Source organism: Pelobates fuscus, chromosome 3, assembly GCF_036172605.1.
Source record: "Pelobates fuscus isolate aPelFus1 chromosome 3, aPelFus1.pri, whole genome shotgun sequence".
Classification (NCBI taxonomy): Eukaryota; Metazoa; Chordata; class Amphibia; order Anura; family Pelobatidae; genus Pelobates; species Pelobates fuscus.
In genome coordinates this window covers 161,268,238-161,291,673 of record NC_086319.1, presented here as the reverse complement: position 1 = coordinate 161,291,673, position 23,436 = coordinate 161,268,238, and the positions used below count along the sequence as shown (strand labels likewise).

General features: G+C 39.4%; 2 protein-coding genes across 2 annotated transcripts in view; one reads left to right on the top strand and one right to left on the bottom strand.

The window, feature by feature from the left end:
- Window positions 1–753: 753 nt before the first annotated feature.
- ADCK2 (aarF domain containing kinase 2) lies at window positions 754–14,794 on the top strand. The gene is made up of 8 exons (XM_063447594.1): window positions 754–1,973; window positions 3,085–3,231; window positions 5,647–5,775; window positions 7,909–8,004; window positions 10,510–10,761; window positions 13,169–13,297; window positions 13,588–13,641; window positions 13,802–14,794. Exons 1-8 carry the CDS (start codon window positions 1,047–1,049, stop codon window positions 13,940–13,942), a joined length of 1,875 nt encoding a protein of 624 aa, XP_063303664.1. The 5' UTR covers window positions 754–1,046; the 3' UTR covers window positions 13,943–14,794.
- A 1,429-nt stretch (window positions 14,795–16,223) lies between these two features.
- LOC134602584 (uncharacterized) overlaps window positions 16,224–23,436 on the bottom strand; it is a 41,984-nt gene continuing 34,771 nt past the window's right edge. Inside the window, exons 11-12 of the mRNA XM_063447597.1 lie at window positions 19,893–20,142; window positions 16,224–17,024 (exon numbers count right to left, since the gene is read on the bottom strand). Of these exons, the coding sequence (XP_063303667.1) occupies window positions 16,800–17,024; window positions 19,893–20,142 (475 nt within the window). The 3' untranslated portion in view covers window positions 16,224–16,799. The remainder of the gene's footprint in view (window positions 17,025–19,892; window positions 20,143–23,436) is intronic.

Below are 23,436 nucleotides of genomic sequence, written 5' to 3'. Positions count from 1 at the left end.
ATGGGGGGCATACTTGGAGGCGAGCCCCCAGGGGCCCAGACCTTGAGTTGTGTTAGCCCCCAAAATTTCTGAAGGCAGCCCTACCCCCAATATAGGGGTAAGTGACAATTGGGTTTTAAATAAAGCGCTCCACTCGGAATGGATGACGGTTGCTTGTTCACCGTGGGGTAATTTCACTTTTTTGCATGGTAGAGGACACAGAAGATTCTCTACAGCGGTCCACTCGGCCATGCTACACAGGAAGGTGAGCAGGTGGGGGGGTTAGAGACCCAAACAGGGAACATGGGGGGGACGGGGGACACAGAAGGCCTGGGGTAAGAAAAATACACACAACTGAGGGAAGAAAAAGACACAATGAGGCTGGAGGAGCAAAGAGACACACAAAGGGGTTGGGGAAGGGATAAAGAGGTTAATTAAATACACATGTATGCTGAGTATTTCATGGAGTCTTACATAGGTAAAAGGTGAGCTATATAACGGCCATAAAATATCTAATAACAGTTACACTATTCATATCCAAGCGGTGGGAAATAAAACAAAACTGTAACTGGCATTCTGTCTCATTCATTCAGTATACTATCAGACTCTCTAACTCTGCCTGCCACAGTGTCTTCAAATGTGAGAAGTGAGAGTTCGTAATCTCTGCCTTTCGTACATCCAAAAAAAAAACCTACATTCCCGAAAGAGTTAAAGAAAAATACTTCCTAATGCTCGGGGCGGGACGTCCACCTTTTCGTCACCGTGGAAGGTGTGGCTAGCTGTAGTCATTCATCGCGTTAGAACGTCGAAGAGCGATGTTTGTGGAATATAATGTGCATATTTCGAGGTTAGAGGTCGCCAGAGCGACTGCTACCGGAGCTTCGGAAAACCTGGCGAGAAATACACTGTGATCGGGTTCACTGAAGGAATGAGAGCAGAGGAACTGGCCTGGCTTGTGTGTGAGATCATGGTGCCATAGCATGAGTCTAGCTTGCCATATAAACAAAGTGTGTTCTGCCTAAGCAGGAAGCTCTACCTTCATCATTGGTCGAATCCTCCCTGACACAATGTCACTATCCGCACTGTCACTTAGAATTAGACTCTCCTGCTGTACCCAAAGGAGCAGCACATATATTCTATTGAAATGGAAGCATGTTGCAGTACAGTGTCAAAGATGCCCACTCAGACTCTGTAAATTACAAATCCTGCCAAAAATAGCTATGATTTGTTGGGGTATAAAACATGTGACAACTACAGCCTTATGTGACAAACTAACTCCCACAGAATTAGCAGGTGGAATTGCTGTGAATTATGGAGCAGATTTTGGTAACCGTAATCCCTCTGACAGTATACTGAAAAAAATAAATGTTGTCATTTGCTTGAGTATTCGGGCTTGCATTCTCATATTGAAATTTGGGCCACTTGTAGTATTCTATCCATTAACTTTCCTATCTGCCACTCTTTCCTCACTTTGGCTACGAATTTTGCTGAAAGCTACAGAAACTTCAGGTCCAGCATGTATTAAACTTGGCCAGTGGGCTAGCACTCGCCGTGACATTTTTTCTGAAGAGTTTTGTGCACTGTTTTCCAAACTTCATGTCAAAGTGACTCCCCATCCATGGGATTACACAGAGCGTTGCCTGCAGAGGGCATTTGGGAATGACTGGAGGCATCTTCTTAAGTTCCAGAGCACAGATCCTGTTGGTTCAGGGTGTGTTGCCCAAGTCTATAAGGCCTACGCAGACCTGTCCAGATTCCATAACGTGGACATTGAAACTCCTATTGAGAGTTCAGATCCAAACTCTGCTTTTGAAGCCTGGGAGGTTTCAGGACTAGCTGGGATTTTACAACATTTTTGGAAATGGAAGCATCCTCACAAAGAAGATGAAAAAGAGAGAGTCTGTGTGGAGGGGGCTTTTGATATCAACCATGAACTCACTGGTTCACTCAGTGAAGATTCAGAAGAACATAATTTAACACCAGTTGCTATAAAAGTAAGAATCCTTAATCCACTTTAATAAGCATACAATAAAGACCAATGATAATTTAGGTGGGGTGATAAAGTTATGATGTGTCAAGAAAAATCCCTGGATATGACATGAAATGACATGAAATCCCTGGATATGACATGAAATTATTTTCATGACTTATTCACAAAAGGCACTTTAAAGGTACATCTCTGCATTTAAGTGGTAAGGCAGGTTTTTTTTTTTACAGTCACCCACCTCACTTTATCAATATACTTTTGTTACATATATTTATGATTGTGTCTTTTTATGGTCAGTAGAGGTTAAAATGGGCATCAGTTCATGATGCTGGATTTGGATATTCTAAGCACCATAAAGGTCTTACAGGAAACGCTGCCAGACCTGGTAGATTTAGAGTTTTTGCCATGGTGTAATACCACCTCTGGCTGCAGTCAATCGGCCTGTATCAATTGTACCCAGGCATTGCATGCTGCTCACACAACTTGAGCTGAGCTCACCCTACTCCCAGGAAAGAGAAGAGCCATGGGCCATGCAAGATTGGACCAGGGCTCTGCCAAGAGCAGGACATATTTAACTAAATAGTAAACTAGCCTATATGTATTCTGATAGCATCCATGGTATGGAACTACTCTTCGGGATAATTTTGTAATCCCATCACCCCCAGCTGTGCAAACATTAATAGGATGATAGTTTTTTTCTTTATGTGGGAGTGTTCTGCCTGCATTAAAGCAGCACCATCACCTTCTGGGGACTTTGCCAAATTCACAATGATACCACACACAGTGACATAGCCCCCTGTGGATTCGATGGTCGTGGGGGACAGGTAAAGGTGAGATTTACTGACTTAAAGCTGACCCTTACCGGTGCTGCCATCTTCTTCTGGTAGTTCTTCTTGAAGTGGCAGGAGCCAACGTCACGGCTGAACTCTCGCCCATGCAAAATGTATGCAAAAATAGCCAACCTGTGACTATAGCTGTGTTGGAGATTTTCTTTGTTTCAAATCATATTTTGCAAACATGTTTTTCAATTGTGCTTTAATTTCACAAAAGTTTAATTAGTGATGACTTCCTGGACTTCTAATTTACCTCGTCACCAAACCTAACTTATTTTTATATAGGTCCTGCATCCTGGACTAAGCCAGCGTGTTGGAATGGATCTTCTTCTCATGAAGAAATTTAGCTATTTGCTGGGGTTGATCCCTGGATTTAAGTGGCTAAGTTTGACCGAGATTGTGGAGGAGTTTGAGAAGTTGATGACCCAACAAGTGAGTTATACGTTTGCCATGTGTTTGTCCAAATCAGTGGTACCATTTTTAACGGTAAAGTAAAGTTCCATGGATTGTATTCTAAAGCTTCCCATATTCTCATATTAAGAAGTTTCTCAAATTAATTTATAGATAATTTACCATATGTAACTGTGGAGAAGAATAGTCCAAAAACAATTGAAGAAAATACTCTACATACAGCTATGCAGAAAACTCTATAACTAACTTTAAGCACTAGCGATATTTGTGAACTGTATTTCTCCTGAAGTATGAGATCAGTAGTCCTTTAGAGGACTGTGACATACTTTGCCAATTTTATAGGATCTATCTGTATGTGTGTCAGTGTTTGTATCAATATGACTTTGCAACTGTATGTGTGTCAGTGTTTGTTCATCTGCATGTGTGGCAGCATTTGTATCTATATGTGTGTCAATGTGAGTATCTGTATGTGTCATTGTTTGTATCTGTGTATCTATGCATCTGCATGTGTGTCAGTTTTTGTATCTGTGTGTCTTGTATCTACATATCTGTCTGTTTGTATCTATCTGCATGTGTGTCGGGGTGTGTATCTCCATATGTGTTAGTATTAGTATTTTTGTGTCTATATCTGTATGTGTGTCAGTGTTTGTATCTGTGTGCCTGTACATCTGTATGTGTGTCATTGTGTGTATCTTTGTGTCTATCTATATGTGTGTCAGTGTTTGAATCAGTGTGTCTGTGCATCTGCATGTCTGGCAATGTTTGTGTGTCCCAGGGGTCTCCTGACGGAAACGGAACTCCAGTCCCTTTGTCCCCTGTTCCCGCCACCCCTCCTCAGGGTCTCCCACCTCCGTTGACCAGGGAGTCTTCATCCCGTGAGCCTCTGTACCTGGGAGCCCCAGCGCAGGAAAACTTCTCACCTTCTGGACTCCCAGTTACAGAAAGCCCGCCAAACCGCCATTGTCCCCAAAGAGTGTCCCCACCAATCTCAGGGACCCCCAGAACGGTGACCACCATGAACAGCCTTCGTTCGCGGGGTCCCTGGGTGACACCAGGCAAGGGAAGCGTCTCCTTTCTGGGTATGAATGCTCCCCCCTGGCCGCCACTCGTCTATACGAACGGCGGCCACCCAGGGAAGCACTCATTAATTACTTCCCTTGCGGTTTCACACTTATGTTGCGAGTCGTACTTGGGGAGGTCCTCATTCGGGAATGAGATGGGAAGCAATCCACAACTGCTCCCCCTGGATGGCGTTTGTCTAACGAATGGGCTGCCACCCAGGGTAAGCACACGCCAAGGCTTCCCTTGCGGTTTGTGGTTTTGACACCTCGTTACGAGGTGCCAACATTCTAAGACAACATTCTAATTGGGGTTTCGTGATGGTGCCCGTTCGGGAGGTGAATGGATTCTGTTCGTGGCGACACTCCCGAATGGGGAGCAGGCAGCTCAGATGAACACATAGAGGGAAATACATGACTAAGATAGGGAAAATACACAAAAGGGATGTTAAGACAGTAACACACACCAGAGAACAGCCTGGTTAATTCACAGTTTAGCAGCGGACCCGCTACATGTGTATATTGAATGCAGTGTGTATAGGGAATCCACTGTGTGTAGGGAATGTTGTGTGTGTGTGTATGTATAGTGGATGTGGTGTGTGTGTTTTGAAGAAATGCAGTGTGTGTGTTTAATGGATGCAGTGTATGCATAGTGGATGCAGTATATGGCAGGGATACAGTGTATGTTTAGTGGATAGTGGATGCAGTGTGTTTGTGCATACTGCTCCTGAAGGAATTCTCAAGCCTGTTGCCCTAGGGCCTTGTCCTCCACTTGTCACAATATCAGTTTTACTTAAAGGGCTTGGGGAATGAAACAAGACCGCTCAGGAATAACAGATTCTGCCAGCTTACTCTTCTGTCTATTTCAAACCAGGAAAGGTTCCACCTCACCAGCATGTTACCATATTATCGGATATGTATTGCAATCTCTTGAAGAAGGCCTTGACAAAGGTCTAAGCCTTAACATGCTTAAACTAGACTCAGCTTTATCTGCACTTCCAAGTACTACATTGGCCCATAGCTAGACATCATGAGATTTATGAAAGCAGTTTTCCAGATTAGAAATCGCAGAAGACCTGAGCTCCTCCTTGGGATCTCCTGCTAGTCATCTCTGTTTTGGCTAAATCAGCAAAATATTCAGGCTTAATACAGAATAATCTCACATTTCTCTCACCTTCTGGTGGGCTGCCTTTATTATTTGAGACAGTTGTTCCTGTCCAATAGGTTTTAAATCTGTTATTGGTTTGTTACAATTAATATTGGGATCTGATTCCTTTTTCTGTCTTCCTTAAACCAGAATAAAATGTGTGAGTAAACACTTCACCTTGTTAAACAGCAGGAATTCCTCTGGTCTCATCTTATTTTCTTGCTCTTTTAGATGGACCTGCGGTATGAAGCCAGAAATTTGGAGCTTTTCCAGCAAAAGTTTGAGAGAGTGGGTTATATAAAGTTTCCCAGCCCTCTTCGACCGCTCGTTACCAGAAATATCTTGGTCGAAACATATGAGGTAAATGTTTACAGTTAATATAAAATTAAGTGGTAAATTAGATAATGCAGTTTAATAAAAAAAATTATACTGGCAAAAAACCCTGTCTTAATCGCATTTGAGAAGTGTGTACGCTTTCTTGCTTGACATTTCTTCACTAAACAGTGAATTGTAATAGCCAATATTTTTCCAATTTTGCTTTGGCCTACATTTTGCTGAATTGCAAAGTTACGTGCTCAGCCTGTGTTATTTTTGTATTTCATTTATCTATTGTCCCAGACTAAGCAACACTGGACACCTGTTGACTGCATAATTCTGTAGCACTCGCTGTGATACCCTACTTATAATGGTACAAATCTCTGCTATATACCTTGACAAGATGGCATAAACATTGTGCATGCATCAGCCCACACAGTTGGTCAGAGTTGTTTTTGGTAACACAGGACCTATCATGAAAAATTATATTTTGAGTATATATGCCTTCTCCAGCCTCTCTTGGTAACTAAAAATAATTTAACAGAGCAGGGCATACTGAGCTCCTGCCACTGCCCCGAATAATAAGACAGACAAGCCATAACCCAGGATTACACAGCAGCTGAGCCTGGAGTAAAGATTAACCCCTTAAGGACACAACTTCAGAAATAAAAGGGAATTATGATGGAATATTTCCGTCATGTGTCCTTAAGGGGTTAAAGGGGCACTCCACAGCATGTCTTTGTTAATGTATTGTATAGATAATGCATTGAAAATGCACAAAAATTGGTTATCTAAATAAAAGATTAAAAAAGTTTTTCTATTTAGTGTATGTCCCCTTCTGGTATTGACCCACCTGCCTGTTCAGCTTCTCCAGGCAGGTATTGCCCCATCTACCTGTCCCTCAGCCTCCCAGGCAGGTGTAAATCTCTCTGGCTGCACTGCCCCAACTACTACTGTCTTTACAAAGGCACTTGTTGCTTTTAGGCCTGGCTCTTTATTTATAGGTCCCCAGAACCAGGAACTGGTGCAGCCAGAAAGCTGGTCCAAAAACTCTGCTACTGGAATCCCTGAACAAACCAGACAGGACACTCAGTTCCCAATAGAACTAGCACACAATACTTTATTTACACTCAGGACTAGCCCCCATCTGCATTACATTAAAAATATGGCGACACATTAAATCCAATACATAAAACAGAATGATATGGAGCAACATAAAGGCACTCGGATAACAAAATACAATATTTATAAAGGTTCAGGAAAGACAAACACTGATAAGAAGTATGTCACCTGCCAGTATAAATCCTAATATTCAATCTACCTGCATATGCAAATTCACAAACCTTGGTATTCATGTTGTGCAAACAACGGTGTTATTGGACACTGCAAGTTAGGAGGAAGGTACTGACAGCTAGCTGACCTACTACTTTGCAAATATACAGTAGCATATCAAAAGTTAATCTCAATTTTGATACCTGCAATTATTTGACATTACTGCATAGTGTTATTGGAATGAACTCCATATTGTCTATGGCTCTTTCAACCTACTAACCTCTCTAGCAGCTTTCCATGCTCAGTCAAAATACCTATACTACCTCTGTTATTGGAAACTTCACCTTACACTTAATTGTACTTAGCTCAGTAATTCGGCATTTCTACAGAGAGAGGATGTATGTACTGTTAAGAGAACACTCCAAGCACCAAAAACAGTACAACTCACCTCATACCACTATCTCTTGAGAGCCTGCATTATAGGTTCATTGAGCAAACCAGCTAACACTCAGCCAATAAGCCAAGTCCTGCATTGCCGTATTTCTAATGGATGTTTTGGCTGAGCTCTCCAGAGATGGCAGTGGAAGCAGGGAGCAGCGCCTGGTGGACCCAGATAAGAAGCCAAACTGTTCAAAAAAATGGTCTGATTCTTTACACTGGGCTCCAGGACACTTTTGGCACCATGACCACTACAGAAGGTTGTAGCGGTTATGGTGCTTGGAGTTTTCCTTTTTAAGTTACTATAATTCATAATATTGACAAATGAATCTGCACCAGGGGTCATGTCTGCTAGCAGTTGATGACCCGATGACGCGTGGACACTGTTCTTCTTCCTTTCCAAGTTTCTTTCCACTGCAGGTTTTTATTACATTATAATTGAGCAGTTTTATGTTTTACCTTTTAAAGGAAGGAGAATCTCTGTCTGTCTACCTGCAACATGGTGAGCCGTCTCTGCTCAAAAAGAGGATTGCTGAAATGGGGGTGGATATGCTTCTAAAAATGGTAAATGAGATTTCATGAAAGCGAACATTCACCTGATGTATATTCATTAAAACTCCTGAAGTTCTGTACAATTGGCAAGGGAACGGGAAATTGCCCAGCTGTTTTGCAGTTTGTTAAAAAAAACAAAGAAAACCTCCATTCTTGACTTAACCCATTAACGCCATTAGGGCGTACTATGCCATCCTGAAAAAAGTGAGCTTTAACCCCTTAAGGACACATAACTGGGGTCCGTCATGCTGGGGAAGCCTTTAAGGATGCATGACGGACTGGGTCCGTCATGTACTAAAATTAACCCCGGGTTGCCGCGATTGTGGGGTTTTTAACCCTCAGGGGTTCAATTATTTCATTAATTAATTTAAATATTTTAAAATTATATATAGGAGAATTTACTGTAAGTCCTACTTACTGCTAGTTAGGGGTTAACGGTAAAAAAAAAAGTTATACACATTTTAAGTGTAAAAAAGTTTTAAGAAAGTTTTAAAAAGTTACAAAAATGTAATTAGTAAACGAAAAAGTTTTTAAAAAGTTTTATAAAGTAAATAACGTTTACAAAAGTAACAAAATACATAAAAAATGCTCATTACCACTACACCTGGAACAAACTAGCGAAAAAATTATCCCACGCTAAGGTTAAAAATATGCATTTTGAAATACCATGGGGTGTATGCTTTAATAAATAGTATGTGTTTGTGGTAAAGTTTGAATAACCAACCAGCTAAAATACCCCGAAATTAAACATGGACACAGTGTAAAACTTCAAAGTTAGAAAAAAACTGAATGGCTGCGTCTCAAATGTGCCCCTTCAATATCCACATATACCTGGCAAAGTTACATATGGGGGTAATGCTGTACTCAGACAACGTAGCTGAGCAACATATGAAATATTATACAGCCGTAGCACACATAAGATTATCAAAATATACTGTGCAAACTCACTTTGTGTGTCTAAAAGTCAGAAAAATGCATATTACTACATTTGGTACAAGCTAGCGGAAAAATGATCCCACGCTAATGTTCAAAATATGCCTTTTGAAATACCCTGGGATGTCTTCTTTAACCCCTTAAGGACACATGACATGTGTGACAAGTCATGATTCCCTTTTATTCCAAAAGCTTGGTCCTTAAGGGGTTAAGAAATGATATGCCTTTATGGGATAGTTGGAATATATAGCCTGCTAAAATACTCCAAATTGGGACCTGGACACAGCGTAAAAATTCAAAGTTTAAAAAAAACTGGAATGGCTGTGTCACAAATGTGCCCTTTCAATATCCACATATACCTGGCAAAGGTACATACGGGGGTATTGTGGTACTCAGACGACATAGCTAAGCAACATATGAAGTATTATACAGTCGTAGCACACATAAGGTTTGCAAACTACACTACTGTGCATACTCACTTTGTGTGTCAAAAAGGCAGAAAACATGCTTATTACCACAACACTTGGTAGTGTTTATTTATTAGATTGTTCCTTTTAAAGAAGTTGGGGCAAAGACTATACTTATGATAATATTAGAAATGACTGCCTTGCACATTTATTTATTTTCTGTACATTGCTCTCATTTGAAGCACCGATAAGCAGATTCGGGATTTTACAATTGTTGATAGACAATTTTGCTTCACAATTTTGTTCTCATTCTCAAAATATCATATAGAATGACCAAGTATCATGAAATCTCCTATTTTAATGCATTGTAGAGATAATTAACTATTATGCAAATAAATAAATAAAGATATACTCACCTTCGATGTCTGTGTAGCTGCACCCTCACCATGAAGGTGCTTCATCGATCAAGAGCCTTTCATTCTCGCGGATGGGTTCTGATCCTATCCCATAAACTCCTGTGTGGTGGCAGAATTTTATGTGGTAAGTAGTAAGTAGTTTATCCCACAAGGCACTCATATAGGAACTGCTCAATAAACCAATAGCAGTCATCCCACAGTAACAGCTCATACACAACCTGGTGAACAGTTTAGTAAGCCGTGTGCAGCGCCACCTACTACATTTAGTTTAGGGTTGAAATAATTTTGTTTCTACAGCCCTAACCATACCAACCCTGCATGTAACTTACACTGCCTGCATGAAATAATGGTTTTATTTTCAAACCAATCTTATAGCACAGTTTGTTTACTTTAGAAGTTCTTAACTTAATAATAATAATAATGTTAAATGATTTATAATCCCACGCGGAAGGCTGCTGCAAGCAAGTAATAGATTGAAATATAAAAACATCCCAACTAAACACCCTGTGCATAAATAAAGTTATTTAACTCTTACATGGGAGAGAATTTAGCAGTGGGGTTGCATGATTTATACACCAAAACCACTTAATTATGCTTAAATTGTATTTCTGCTTAGAATGTCCCCTAAGAATTGCTATAGTTACTCAACCGGGAGAGCAGTTGTTCCTTTGCAGAGTGTTTAATTTCCATGGAAATGAAATATTAAATGTAGGGTTCTCGTAATAAAACTTAACCTCACAATGCATGTGATTTTATTTTAGGTATTTCTGGATAATTTTGTCCATGCTGACCTGCACCCTGGTAACATTTTAGTGCAAGGAGCAGAACAATTCAATATGAGCCACATGGACCAAACCACATTAGTAGACATGTGTGACACGCTGGTTGTTGATGTTCGTCCCAGCCGCTGCCCTCTCCGACTTGTATTGTTGGACACTGGGATTGTGGCTAAGCTGACAGAAAATGATCTTCAGAATTTCCATGCTGTTTTCACTGCAGTTATACTGGGACAGGTTCGTCTGATTATGGCATTAAAAAGTAAAATGTAGATCAATAACAATATAACAAACTTTTATGACTAGATCCATGTGTCTGAAAAGTTTAATTTCTGCTTGTGGAGGGCCATGAAAATATATACTTATGTTTAGTGATCTATACCAGTCTATCATACAATTCTGTCCACAAGATGTTATGTTTACTATGGCAGTATCTACACAAACTATGGACATTCATAATGTCTTCTGCAGCATATCCATGTGCCTGTCAAGTGTTGGGGCATAATTTTGGTAGCACTACGTGATACGTTTTGAGTCCCACTGCTTCAAGTTTTGAGTCCCACTGCTTCACAGTTGCTAATCTGTAGCGCTGTTTCAATTTTGCCTATGTTGGCGGGCTTTGCTGGGAACAGTGTTATACCCCCATATATTTATTCATTTTTTGTCAGAGCCAAAAGCAGACACTTCAGTGCCTTGCTTACTCCTACCAGATCCTCTCACCCCCTATGTAAGTAACAAGGCACTACCAGCGCTCAAGAGATTGGCAGCACAGGCTCTGAACATACAGGAGTAACAGTTTCCCCCTCTCATCACTAACCTCATGTTGAAACAATCTTATAATACCATCACTGAGTCTATGTGGTGCAGCCATATGCCTGTTCTCTACAGACATCTGCTGCAGTGCTACCTGTGAGACGGTTATATAACTGGGTAGCTAGTGTTTATTTTACTGTAAGACAGCTTGTATTATTAAAATATATTTTAACCACTGTAGTAGTTATGGTGCTAGGAATGACCAAGAGCCATTCCAGAGTAATTTGCCAAATAGCTTGACAAATTGCCTAGGTTCACCTGGGTGCCTGGAGTGTTTCTTTAAACCACAGACTATTTCTGTTCTCCTACGTTACAGCTCATTACTCCATTGTAGCTGTTGCTGATTAGTACTTAGCACTGTCTAGTATCAATTTACTAATATACGTTATCTCAAATGTGGAAGCACTATTTATAAATAAATTGAGGGTTTTGTGGCACTTTATAGAGTTTAAAAAATAAGTGCTCTACCTAGTTTTTTTATATTGGTTTTGGTCATAAGTATTTTTATTGAAAGGAAAGCATATTTAGCTGTACTGGTTGACCTGTTCATTAAACAAAAGGTTTTACTATATTATATAAATTATTTTATTTACTTTCTAGTCATGAGTCCAGCACTATCGACTGATTACTGTAATGATGTATTATAAGCTAAAGGGATTGTTAAAGAAACACTCCAAGTACCATACTCACTATTGCTCCCTGTAGTGCTCACAGCGCCAGGAGTGTCTTGGTACCCCTATTGTAAGAAGTCCCAACATTTTACAAATGCCTTGACTTCTTCCATGAGTTTGACTGGGTGACACTCTCCCTCCACTACCATTGTCAGAGAGCCACATATATCTAAGCAGGAACTGAATGCATCAGCCAACAGTGATTTGTTTACAATGACACATCTCATTCTATATAAAAGTCTCACAGGTATATAATTTTATCTCAGTTATAAATGTAATTGCGATTAATATGCTTGTGTTACCGTCTCTGTTCTACACCTTCTGTTTCTTTGTTCTTCTTTACCAAGGTAGAGCCCCTTTCAAGCCCACACATACTGTGACATGCACGTTCCTTTACATTCAATATATTGGTTCAATGTGCATTATTCACTACATACTTTCTCATGCAGTGTTTTTAGTGAGTAATGAGATTAAAAATATGTGCATATCTCCCAAGTAGCCTGGATCACTATCTCATGTTCCTGGATTTTCCTCTGGTGTTCCACTGTTCAGGGACAACAGGGAAAATCATCAAAACACTCACTGAACTAGACATTGATTGTACTTTTTATCAGGCAATAACACCTCTAACATTTGCAAGAGCTTCTGCAGTGTTCTGTGCTTTTAAGAGTGCCTGGTTGGATATCTAGCATCCAGTGTGTCACATGCAAGTAGTGTCCTTGCATGTGACATCACTGGCAACCCCAAGTGCAGTCTCTCTCCATTTTGATTTCATAGAGAGAAAAGTTTGTATACACAAGGTAAAAACCTTGAGGTAATACCTTAATGTTTTGGCAAAATGTTGTTGTTTTTTTGCTCATTTAAAGGATATTAGTCATCCGTCCTGTAAAAAAAATAAAGCAAAATAAAAAAATGAATTTCAAAGCGCAGGAAGAGAAAGTCAAAACAAACACAATTGGGTTTATTGCATGTTGTTTGTTATTGCTAGATTTGTTGCATGTCATATTTACTTGAATATTGAAGATTGAAACTGACTCACATTTTAAATAATGTTTGACCCTTTAAATGAGTGAATAAGTGCATCATGTGTCAAAAGTTGCTGTCAGTAAATTATAAAAATAAAGTTTATGCCCTAAATTAAAAGATATTTATTAATGCAGGGTGATAAAGTTGGCGAGTTGATCCTACATCATGCAAGAGCCAATCAATGCAGCGATGTGGAAGGGTTCAAGTTGCAGATGGCTGAATTGGTGAATGATGCCAGGAACAATACAATCACTCTGGGAAAAGTGAGTAAGCTTAGGATTGCATCTTTGAATTATAATATTCTTTATAAATGGATAATAATATGGAGACCTCCAGCCCCTTCAAGTCAAATTAAGAGATGGATGGAATTGTTTTAGTATTTTACTACAAAAAATGTGAAGGGAAAAAAATTATTTTATGTTCACTTGCTAAAAACATTTTTGCTTTTTTGCCTTCTCAAAAATATTTTGCATATCTCTATTTGTTTGTCTCTCTGTGTCATACCATATCTATATTTATTAAAGTCAAATCATTGTTTTGTGTGTCTTCTTAGCTTCAAGTTGCAGTTTTGCTTTCTCGTGTTTTCCGACTTCTGATGACACACAAGGTAATAGAATTGCACTTATTCAACAACTATGTCCTTTAATTATGCAATGAATACCGAGCTACCTGTTCACTTCTCTTAATGTAAATGATTAACCTCCATTCTGAGAAGCCGGTAAAATATATTCAGCAGTGTAACAAAATGTATGTCTGTTTATTTGTAGGTAAAGCTGGAAAGCAACTTTGCATCTATCATATTTGCCATTTTGGTTTTAGAAGGGCTTGGACGGTCTTTAAATCCAGAAATTGATATTTTGGAAGCAGCAAGACCGTTGCTAATTAAAAATGCAACTTCTCTTATTTAGAAATTTAGTTTTCTTGTGTCAATTGTAACCAGGAGAGAAAATGTGCATGTACTTTTAACAGGAATGGAAGTTTTCAATTGGGCATTTGAACATTTTTAATACATGTATTTGTGAGAAACTATTGTGAATGATGTGTTAGTCTGGTGCTACTTGACCAAGCATTTGTTGTGCTGTTTTATGTTCTTTCCTGGGAAATCTGCTTTACCAGTTGCAGAGTCCCATTAACCCTTTGTGGTCCTATGTTGGAATATTTCCGACAAAATTGTTTACCTCTTGCCGTCCAATGGTGGATTTTCCCTGGAGAGTACCGCTCATGGGCTACCTAGCTAAGCACTTTGTATAAAAGAGCTTCAATTGCTATATCTAAGCTTACAGGCAGGGCCCTCTCTACCTTTTGTATTTGTCTGTGTATATTGTATGTTCTTGTAAAGCTGCGGAATTTGTTGGCGCCTTATAAATACCAGTAATAAATAAATATGGGTGTATTGCATGTGCGCGATGCGCACAGGCTGGGAAGGCCTGGCACTGAGGATTGGCGGGACTCTCCAGGGGAAATCCAAAATTGGACCGCAAGAGGTAAAATATTTTGTTTAATATATTCCGACATAGGGCAGCAAAGGGTTAATATGGCTTAAACGGCTGCTTTAGTGACTGGCAATTGTGTACCAATCACTGACTTCTTGGCTGGAAAACAATTTGAAGACCCATATGGGCCTACACAGACTGTGAGACACAATGTCATTCCATTCTGCCAACATTGAAGATTACGGGAATGTTGGTGGGAGACACTGCTCTTTCAGGATCTCACAGGATTAAAAATTCTAAACAGATTACTATTATGTGTTCTGTGTATGACTCTGGAAAATAACTGTATTGTGAGCAATGCAAAAAAAAAGGAACATGTTCTTAGAATTTAATAGTGCATATTTTGATAGAGCAACTAACAACTGACAAACCAATGTTTACAGATTCAGATATATATGTATCATATCCCCTTTATGGGTAATACAGTGCTGACCTGCATTGTAACTACTGGTCGCACGATATGTGTGATAACATGATTATTTACCTCATTGCTTTGTTGCCTTTGCTGAGAGCTTACTGGTTTTGAAAGGCGTGAAAGGAATGATGCAACTTTTACTCCAAATACCAAATAATAAAATAGACACTAATTGTTAGATGAAATATATATATAAATTAATTACATAAACTGAAAAATAAAAAAAGACAACTTACTATACTTTGATAAATACATCTAGTGATGGTTAAGCTATGTAGGTAACCGGTTAATTTTAATTACTGTTGAAGAACATCGAGAAAGGGAATTAGTGCTCTATATTTATTCTTTTCCAGTCCTGAAGGCATGCAATGATGATTTTGTTATTTTTTAAAGCTATTTTATGCTAGAGGATTTTAGGAATCGTGTTTGCCTTTATTTGTACATTTTTGTTGTTTCCCTATAAAACGGGAAAAGAAATGAATTGTGTAAAATTTTGCATTAAAAAAGGAAACAAATAGTGATTTGTGCAAAACAAAACAAAAAATGTGTATAAAGGAAAGCGTTTCATGATTTGTAATGTGTTAATATTAAATCCATTCGCTCCGGTCTACTCCTATTCTGCTTTTATAAAACACATCTGTTGTTTAAATTTACAATATATTTAAGACTTAATTGGTATTGTGTATATCAGCTATAATGTGCAAATCATGTGATCACTCAATGTACTGAATGAAAGCTATATATAGATATCTCTTGCTAAATAAAGATAAGGTGAGAGATATCATCTAAAAAGCAGTTCTACTATATTAACCATTAGAGTCAGCTCTCTCCAACTTCGATGAGAGTTCATTAAAACATGCTAGGTTTAACTTAGTGGCTCCTGGTCTTTACATCTCATTGTAATGCCTCTTGTTTTTCTTAGGGGGAGGTGCATCTTCTAACTAAGTCCCCAAAACAGAGATAATCTTCTGCTTTTCTGATTGACTGTACTCTCTTTGGGTTAGATAGGCCTTCAGGTGCCCATGTAACTCCAATCATGTGTCATTTCCAAAAGATCAGTTTTCAGAATCTAATGATGCTGGTACTATTAACCAGGAAGTCGAAACAGAGATCAATCCCTGCCTGAAAATAGCCATCTCTGAACTGTGTGGATGCACATTTAAAGAAAAACTAGAAAACACAAATCTATTCAAGGAATCATTAAACAAGTGTAGATTTAAATGCTTCATTGAATAGAACTTTAGGTCCTCTACATTTCACTGATTAAAAGTTCAACATCACCCATGTTTACTTGATGATACTGTGCTTTATTGATGTGTGTGTATTACACAGAACTGGTTTCCATGCATCTTTTAAAGTGAACCTGTCATATAAAATGCACACACATTAGTCACTCCATTCCTATACTCCCCAGCTAGTGCTAGCAGCGTTGGCTGGGGATCTTCCATAGCAATTGCACTGATTATGCTATGTTTGAGGGAGCAGAAGGACTGCCTGTGGTGGGAGGTCTTTTCTGTGCTCTTGTCAGTCAGACTGTCAGCATAGAGTCTATGCTGAAGATTTGACAGAGAAGTGTGAGAAAGTCCTACTTTTAAATACATCACACACACACACATACATACATACATATACACACACTATTGTTTTTATATGATTATTATGAACTGCAGTCGCTCTTCCATGAGTCAAGCTATTCAGTAGCTAGCTAAGAGTGATTGTTGATTAATACTTTTACAATGGCTGCTTTAAAGTCACTGCTCTGCTTATTAACCAACAACTCTCCAGTGTCTACACAAAAGTTTCCCTTAACAGGTAATATGAGCGGTATGTACATCACTAATATATATGACAGGATTTCTATAGGGCCTTTGCTGATCGGAGAGTTTGTAGGTTGCGTTCCTTCAGGTAGTGCTGCAGCTCCTTGTCCTTTTGTGACTCCTGTTCCACCTCACGGTAAAATTGCTCCAGCTGTTTTGAAACTCTGCGCCCTGCACTCTCCTTCAGCTGCTGATTTTGGTGTTGCTGTTGAATATCTGAATCCTTTTTTCTTGCTTTATTGATCATTCGGTCCTGTAGCAGCTCCTATAAACACAATAGTATGTTATTCTACAGGCATTTGTTTCTAAAAATACAAAACCTAATGGAGATATTCCAACCAATGGAAATGCCAAGTGTTTATGCTTGAAAAATGTGTTCCTGAAATAACCATGTAGGCCACTGTGCAGAATTCACCAGAAAGCAGCTCTAGTGGCTGTCTGAATGACTGACACTACAGGTGCTACTAGGAAGTAATGTAAACATTGCCCTTTCTCTAAAAAAAAAAAGGCAGTGTTTACATTAAAATGCCTGCAGGGACAGGCTGTAGACACCAGAAAACTACATTAAAGGACCACTATAGGCACCCAGACCACTTCAGCTCAATGAAGTGGTCTGGGTGCCAGGTCCCCCTAGTTGTAACCCTGTAGCTGTAAACATAGCAGTTTCAGAGAAACTGTTATGTTTACAATAGGGTTAATCCAGCCTCTAGTGGTTGTCTCCCTGACAGCCACTAAAGGTGATTCTCAGTGTGAGTTCAGATCCCCATAGGAAAACACTGAGTAATGCTTTCCTATGGGCGGTTTGAATGTGTGCGATGCTCTGGCCGCACTAGGGAGCTGACGTCGGCAGGGGGAGGAGAGGTCACCAGTGCTGAGGGACCCCAGGTGCTGGATTAAGGTTAGTGGCTGAAGGGGTTTTGACCCCTTCAGCCCAGCGGGAGGGGGACAACGAGGGACTGGGGGACCTAATAACCCTACAATGCCAGGAAAACGAGTTTGTTTTCCTGGCACTATAGTGATCCTTTAAGCTGTAGTTGTTCTGGAGACTATGGTGCCTCTTTAATATATTCTATAGCTAATGTGTTAATAAAATTAAGAAAAAGTAAAACTGATACCCGCCCACGTTTTACAGCTTTTACAGTGTATGCTCAGGAGAAAGATAAAAAGAGTGCTAACTTCTAGCATTGTAACCCATACAAATATAAAAAACGATGTTGCTTTGCGTGACCATTTTTATCTATTTCTGCTATGTGTTGAGTTGACATATATGTTTATTATGTAAATTACCTACATACTCTCTGTTAAATGGTTACTCCAAGCACCATGACCAATTCAGTGGATTTGAAGAGGTGCTTGGATTATGAATGTGCACATACAGAGTTAAAGCACATTTCTGCCAGAGTTTCAACTCTTATTATGGGATGGCTAATGTTAATTCTCTGTGTTGCTGTCTCTCGTCAATACCCATGGATAACTCGCCCTTACAGGTAAGTTTTCCTTTATTTCTTTATTATTTGTTTGTTTTTAAGGAGACGGAGCATGCCAACAAGGGTTACCAAAACCAAAAATTTTAGGTAAATGTTTTGGTTGGAGTAACCGTTTAAAAAAAAAAACAATATTTGATGGCATATTCAACATGCTGCTGTATGAATTCAAGATGGTAGAACACATACAAAAAATTTAGAAAACAAAAAAGAATGTTCCTGCTGGTTTCCTTTGGATTGGATTGGCCTCCTTTGAATTTCATTTGAACCAGGGACTGATAGAGCTCTTTTAGTTTACTATTTGCAAATTGGGCTCATTTATATTTCATACTTCTCAATTTGAGATGCCATATAAGCAGCATCTCATTATCTAAAGTTAATCATGATTGCTATTTCAAATGAAACACAATACTCCCTATCTATTCCTTCATTTATACCAGGATGGAAATCTCCTTGACTTTCCTCAACACTCCCATATCCCACCAGCAAATTTACAATCTTGTCCATGTGTTCCTCTATGTTGGTCTTCTCAAATCTACTCTTTCCTACAAAGGTTTGAATGTTCTCTTCTCACTCTGAAATCCTTCTATACACATGTGCTTCTCTACCTCTAATAAAAAGCAAAATAAACATTAAATTAACCTTGCCCCCAACAATCTGAGCTGCTAAGATTAGCCATCGCTGTTTTATGTAATGCTTCCCACTCGTATACCCAGGCCTTAATCTGTCTCATTCCTACTTATGCTAGTTTGAATCTAATGTTTGATTACTGTTAGGTGTCCTGGAAAATGGAGTTGTATAAGAAATGTAAACAAGTATGCATTAGATATGTCCAGAAGGATGGTGTGTTAGACTATAGGAGTTTTAAGTACAATTTAATATTTTGTCCTTGATTTAATATGGTTGGATAAGCTTTTAAAACAATTTAATATATTGGATACAATTAATATTATTTAATATTATGAAAAATATTTGAATTGTCCACACAGAGGACATAGACACACACACTCACTGCCAGATACACTGACAGACACATACACATTATCTCACACATACTCACAAATTAATATTATTATTTTTTTATACGTGGTGCTACGGGTTGAGAAACTAGGCACTATAACAACTTCTCAACTTTGCAAAATCATTGCATCCATATTCAGTTATATAGCTGGCTGATAATAGCAGTAATTTAAAAAAAAAAAAAAAAATCACTGCAGCCATGTGCCAGCATTTGTCTCAGACACAACAAAATTAGCACATTTTACTTCCTTTGCTGTGTCAGTTTTGTCCGGTGTACACACCATGTGTAGAAGTAAGAATATCTTTTTTTCCCCAGACATAGTATTTTAAAGTTGCTTTTAGCTTACTGGTCAGTTATACTCATCCTACGTCAAACAAGGGTTCACAGCACACAGAATGAGAGGCTCCAGATTGGTAAATCCTCTTGTGTGTCATCTAAGCTTGTAGCTCAGTGGCAGTTATAGAAGAAAAAGCTCTGCAAAAACTAACATTTTCTAACAGATTGTGATTATTTGAAAAGCCTATACAAAAATATTAAATTTAGTTTTTAAATAGTTATTTACTTATTTTTGGACAGAGGAATATTTCACTTTTTCCTCCTTCACTAAACCCCAAATTAACATTGTTACCTTTCTATGTTCCTCTTTCTGGTGGTTTTCTTGAATCTGTTTCAGTTCTTGCAATTCTTTCTGCTTCCGATGGTCAGTCCAGAACTTGATTTTTTGCTGCTCTTTTATCAATTCTGCTTTTGCAGCCTCTTTCTGCTTCTTGTATCGCTCCTCAGCGGCTGCTCTGCGAGTCTCTGCTATCTGAGCTGCTAACCCTTCTTGGTCCTGTTTCCTCTCAACCTCAAGCTGGAGTCGTTGTTCTGACTGTAGCCTAAAGACAAGAAGACATCAGAACTTTGTGGTCATAAAAAAATAAGAATGGTTTTCATGTAGTGTAGGAGTGTAGCTGCAGCAACTTGTTACTGACTCAATCATTTACATGTTTGGGCTAATTAAACTTTAAAACTTAAATCTGGATTTTTTTTTTCTCAATTCTACCATTGAATGGTTCACAACATTTTTTTTGGACCAAGCACACTTCGTTGATAGAGAAATTTCCAAAGCAAGCCTATTTTTTTTTTATTATATTCACGAGTCTTAGAAAAATTGACAGTTACTTTGCAGCCTTACTAGAGAGGGATACAACACGTAAAGGACATTCCGTGAGGGGAAAAAGTATTTGATCCCCTGCTGATTTTGAACGTTTGCCCACTGACAAAGAAATGATCAGTCTATAATTTTAATGGTGGTGTATTTTAACAGTGAGAGACAGAATAATAATAAAAAAAAAAATCCTGAAAAAACGCATGTGAAAAAAGTTATAAATTAAATTACATGTCAATGAGTGAAATAAGTTTTGACCCCTACGACTTGTTGGCAATCACAGAGGTCAGATGTTTCTTTTAGTTGGCCACAAGGTTTGCACACATCTCAGGAGGGATTTTGTCCCACTCCTCTTTTCAGATCCTCTCCAAGTGATTAAGGTTTCGAGGCTGACATTTGGCAACTAGAACATTCAGCTCCCTCCACAGATTTTCCATGGGATGAAGGTCTGGAGACTGGCTAGGCCACTCCAGGACCTTAATGTGCTTCTTCTTGAGCCACTCCTTTGTTGTCATGCTGGAAAAACCATCCACAACCCATTTTTAATGCCCTGGCTGAGGGAAGGGGGTTCTCACCCAAGATTTGACAGTACATGGCCCCGTCCATTGTCCCTTTGATGCGGTGTAGTTGCCCTGTCCCCTTAGCAGAACCCCCCCTCCCAAAGGAGATTGTTTCCACCTCCATGTTTGACAGGGGAGATGGTGTTCTTGGGCTCATAGGCAGCATTCTTCCTCCTCCAAACATGGCGAGTTGAGTTGATGGCAAAGAGCTCAATTTTGGTCTCATCTGACCACAACTCTTTCACCCAGTTCTCCTCTGAATAATTCAGATGTTCATTGGCATACTTCAGACGGGCCTGTACATGTGCTTTCTTGAGCAGGGGGACCTTGCGGGTGCTACAGGATTTCAGTCCTTCACGGCGTAGTGTGTTACCAATTGTTTTCTTAGTGACTATGGTCCCAGCTGCCTTGAGATCATTAACAAGATCCTCCCGTGCAGTTCTGGGCTGATTACATACCGTTCTCATGATCATTGAAACTCCATAAGGTGAGATCTAGCATGGAGCACCAGATCGAGGGAGACTGACAGTTATTTTGTATTTCTTCTATTTGCGAATAATTGCACCAACTGTTGTCGCCTTCTCACTAAGCTGTTCGTCGATTGTCTTGTAGCCCATTCAAGACTTGTGTAGGTCTACAATCTTGTCCCTGACATCCTTGGACATCTCTTTGGTCTTGGGTGGAGAGTTTGGAATCTGATTGATTGCTTCTGTGAACAGGTGTCTTTTATACAGGTAATGAGCTGAGATTAGGAGCACTCCCTTTAAGAGCCAGGAATCTTGCTGATTGATATTGGATCAAATACTTATTTCACTCATTGACATGCAAATCAATTTATAACTTTTTTGACACGTGTTTTTCTGGATTTGTTTCACTGTTAAAATGCACCTACCATTAAAATTATAGACTGGTCATTTCTTTGTCAGTGGGCAAACGTTCAAAATCAGCAAGGGATCAAATACTTTTTCCCCTCACTGTAGTACTTCATCTGTCAGGAGCCGCATCAGTGTGGGATCCTCCATAAGCGACCAGGATTATTTACTAAAGTGAGAATGGCTGGGAATTCAAAGTGAATTTCAAAATTAAGGCCAGAATAGACAAACTGAACAGTACTGATTTGGAATTGTTTTCTAATTTGGTTATTTTGTAAAATTCACTTTGAATTCCCAGAGAAGATGCTTGATTTTCTGAATTGATTAAATCTGACTGTAGAAACTCTGCCTTTTGTCAACCTCAGCCAGTAACATAATACCCAATGCTTCCTATTATGTATTATGATATCCTTTGAATGTGTTGGAATTTCAAATCAATTCCAAAACAGTCCTTGTAGTCTGGTGACAAAGTCGCTTTATTTGCTAGTTTGAGTACACTATTTCAATGGTGATACTTATTTAAAAAAAAAAAAAAAAATATTACAAATATATATACTTAGTATATAAACCAGTTACAGCTCTCTTCATAGCACACGTTCAGGTGGCTTGTGGCACATTATTTCAAAACCACTACAACACAGTATACAAGGTTTGATTTTAGGTCATACATCAGACACTAAGCTGATTCCTTAATATAAAAGGAACACTATATGGTCATGTATTCCTCACCCTATAGTCCCCCTTGCCCTTGTAAATACAGTGAAATCTTAACTTAGTTCCAGTCTGCTGGTGCTTGCTCCACCCAATTTGCCTCCTTGGCTAAAATCATCAGGAGTAATGCTGAGCCAATCACAATGCTATCCCATAGGAAAGCGTTAATTTGGCTGAGATCGATAAGGAGGCAGACCGAAGATGGAGCCAAACGCCACCCTGGCCAATCAGCATCTCCTCATAGAGGGAAAGTTCAGCATCTCCATACAGAGGGTGCAGACACTGAATATCAATATATCAAGCCAAATAATAGCTGATTTCTGCAATAAGGCCACGCAATTCAGAAAATAACCAAATTATATTTTGTGTGGCAAGAGTATGGTGCCAGTTGTAGTGAGCCTAGTCAGAATCTGGTATTCACAATGATAACTTCAATCAACAGGTGGTAAAACCTTGATATTTGCTGTTAATGTCCAGCATTTGAATGTGTGGGGGCAAATGATATTCAAGCTCATTGTTTGTGTAATCGTGAAACAATACTCCAAAAGCTTTGGCTGATCCTACCTCTCTATCAACTAATGGAAATGCTCAGTGAATTGAAGTAGCCAGGGCCGGCCCGTCCATAGCCCGCGGTGGAGCCATGGCTCCAGGCAGGACTCTAACAGGGGTGGCATTTTTTCCTCCCCTGTCAGTGGCGGGCCGGCAGCTCTCTAATTAGGCTAGTTAGGTGGTCGCCTAGCTCACCATAGAGCAGGCAGACTGTGTCAGGTCCTCGGTCCCTCACCGAGGACCCGACACCAGGAGGGGGCCCAGCGGCTTGCCCGGTATGCCGCCGGGTGCGAGGCCCCTACAGTCTGCCCTTAGAGGCAGAGAGCCAGC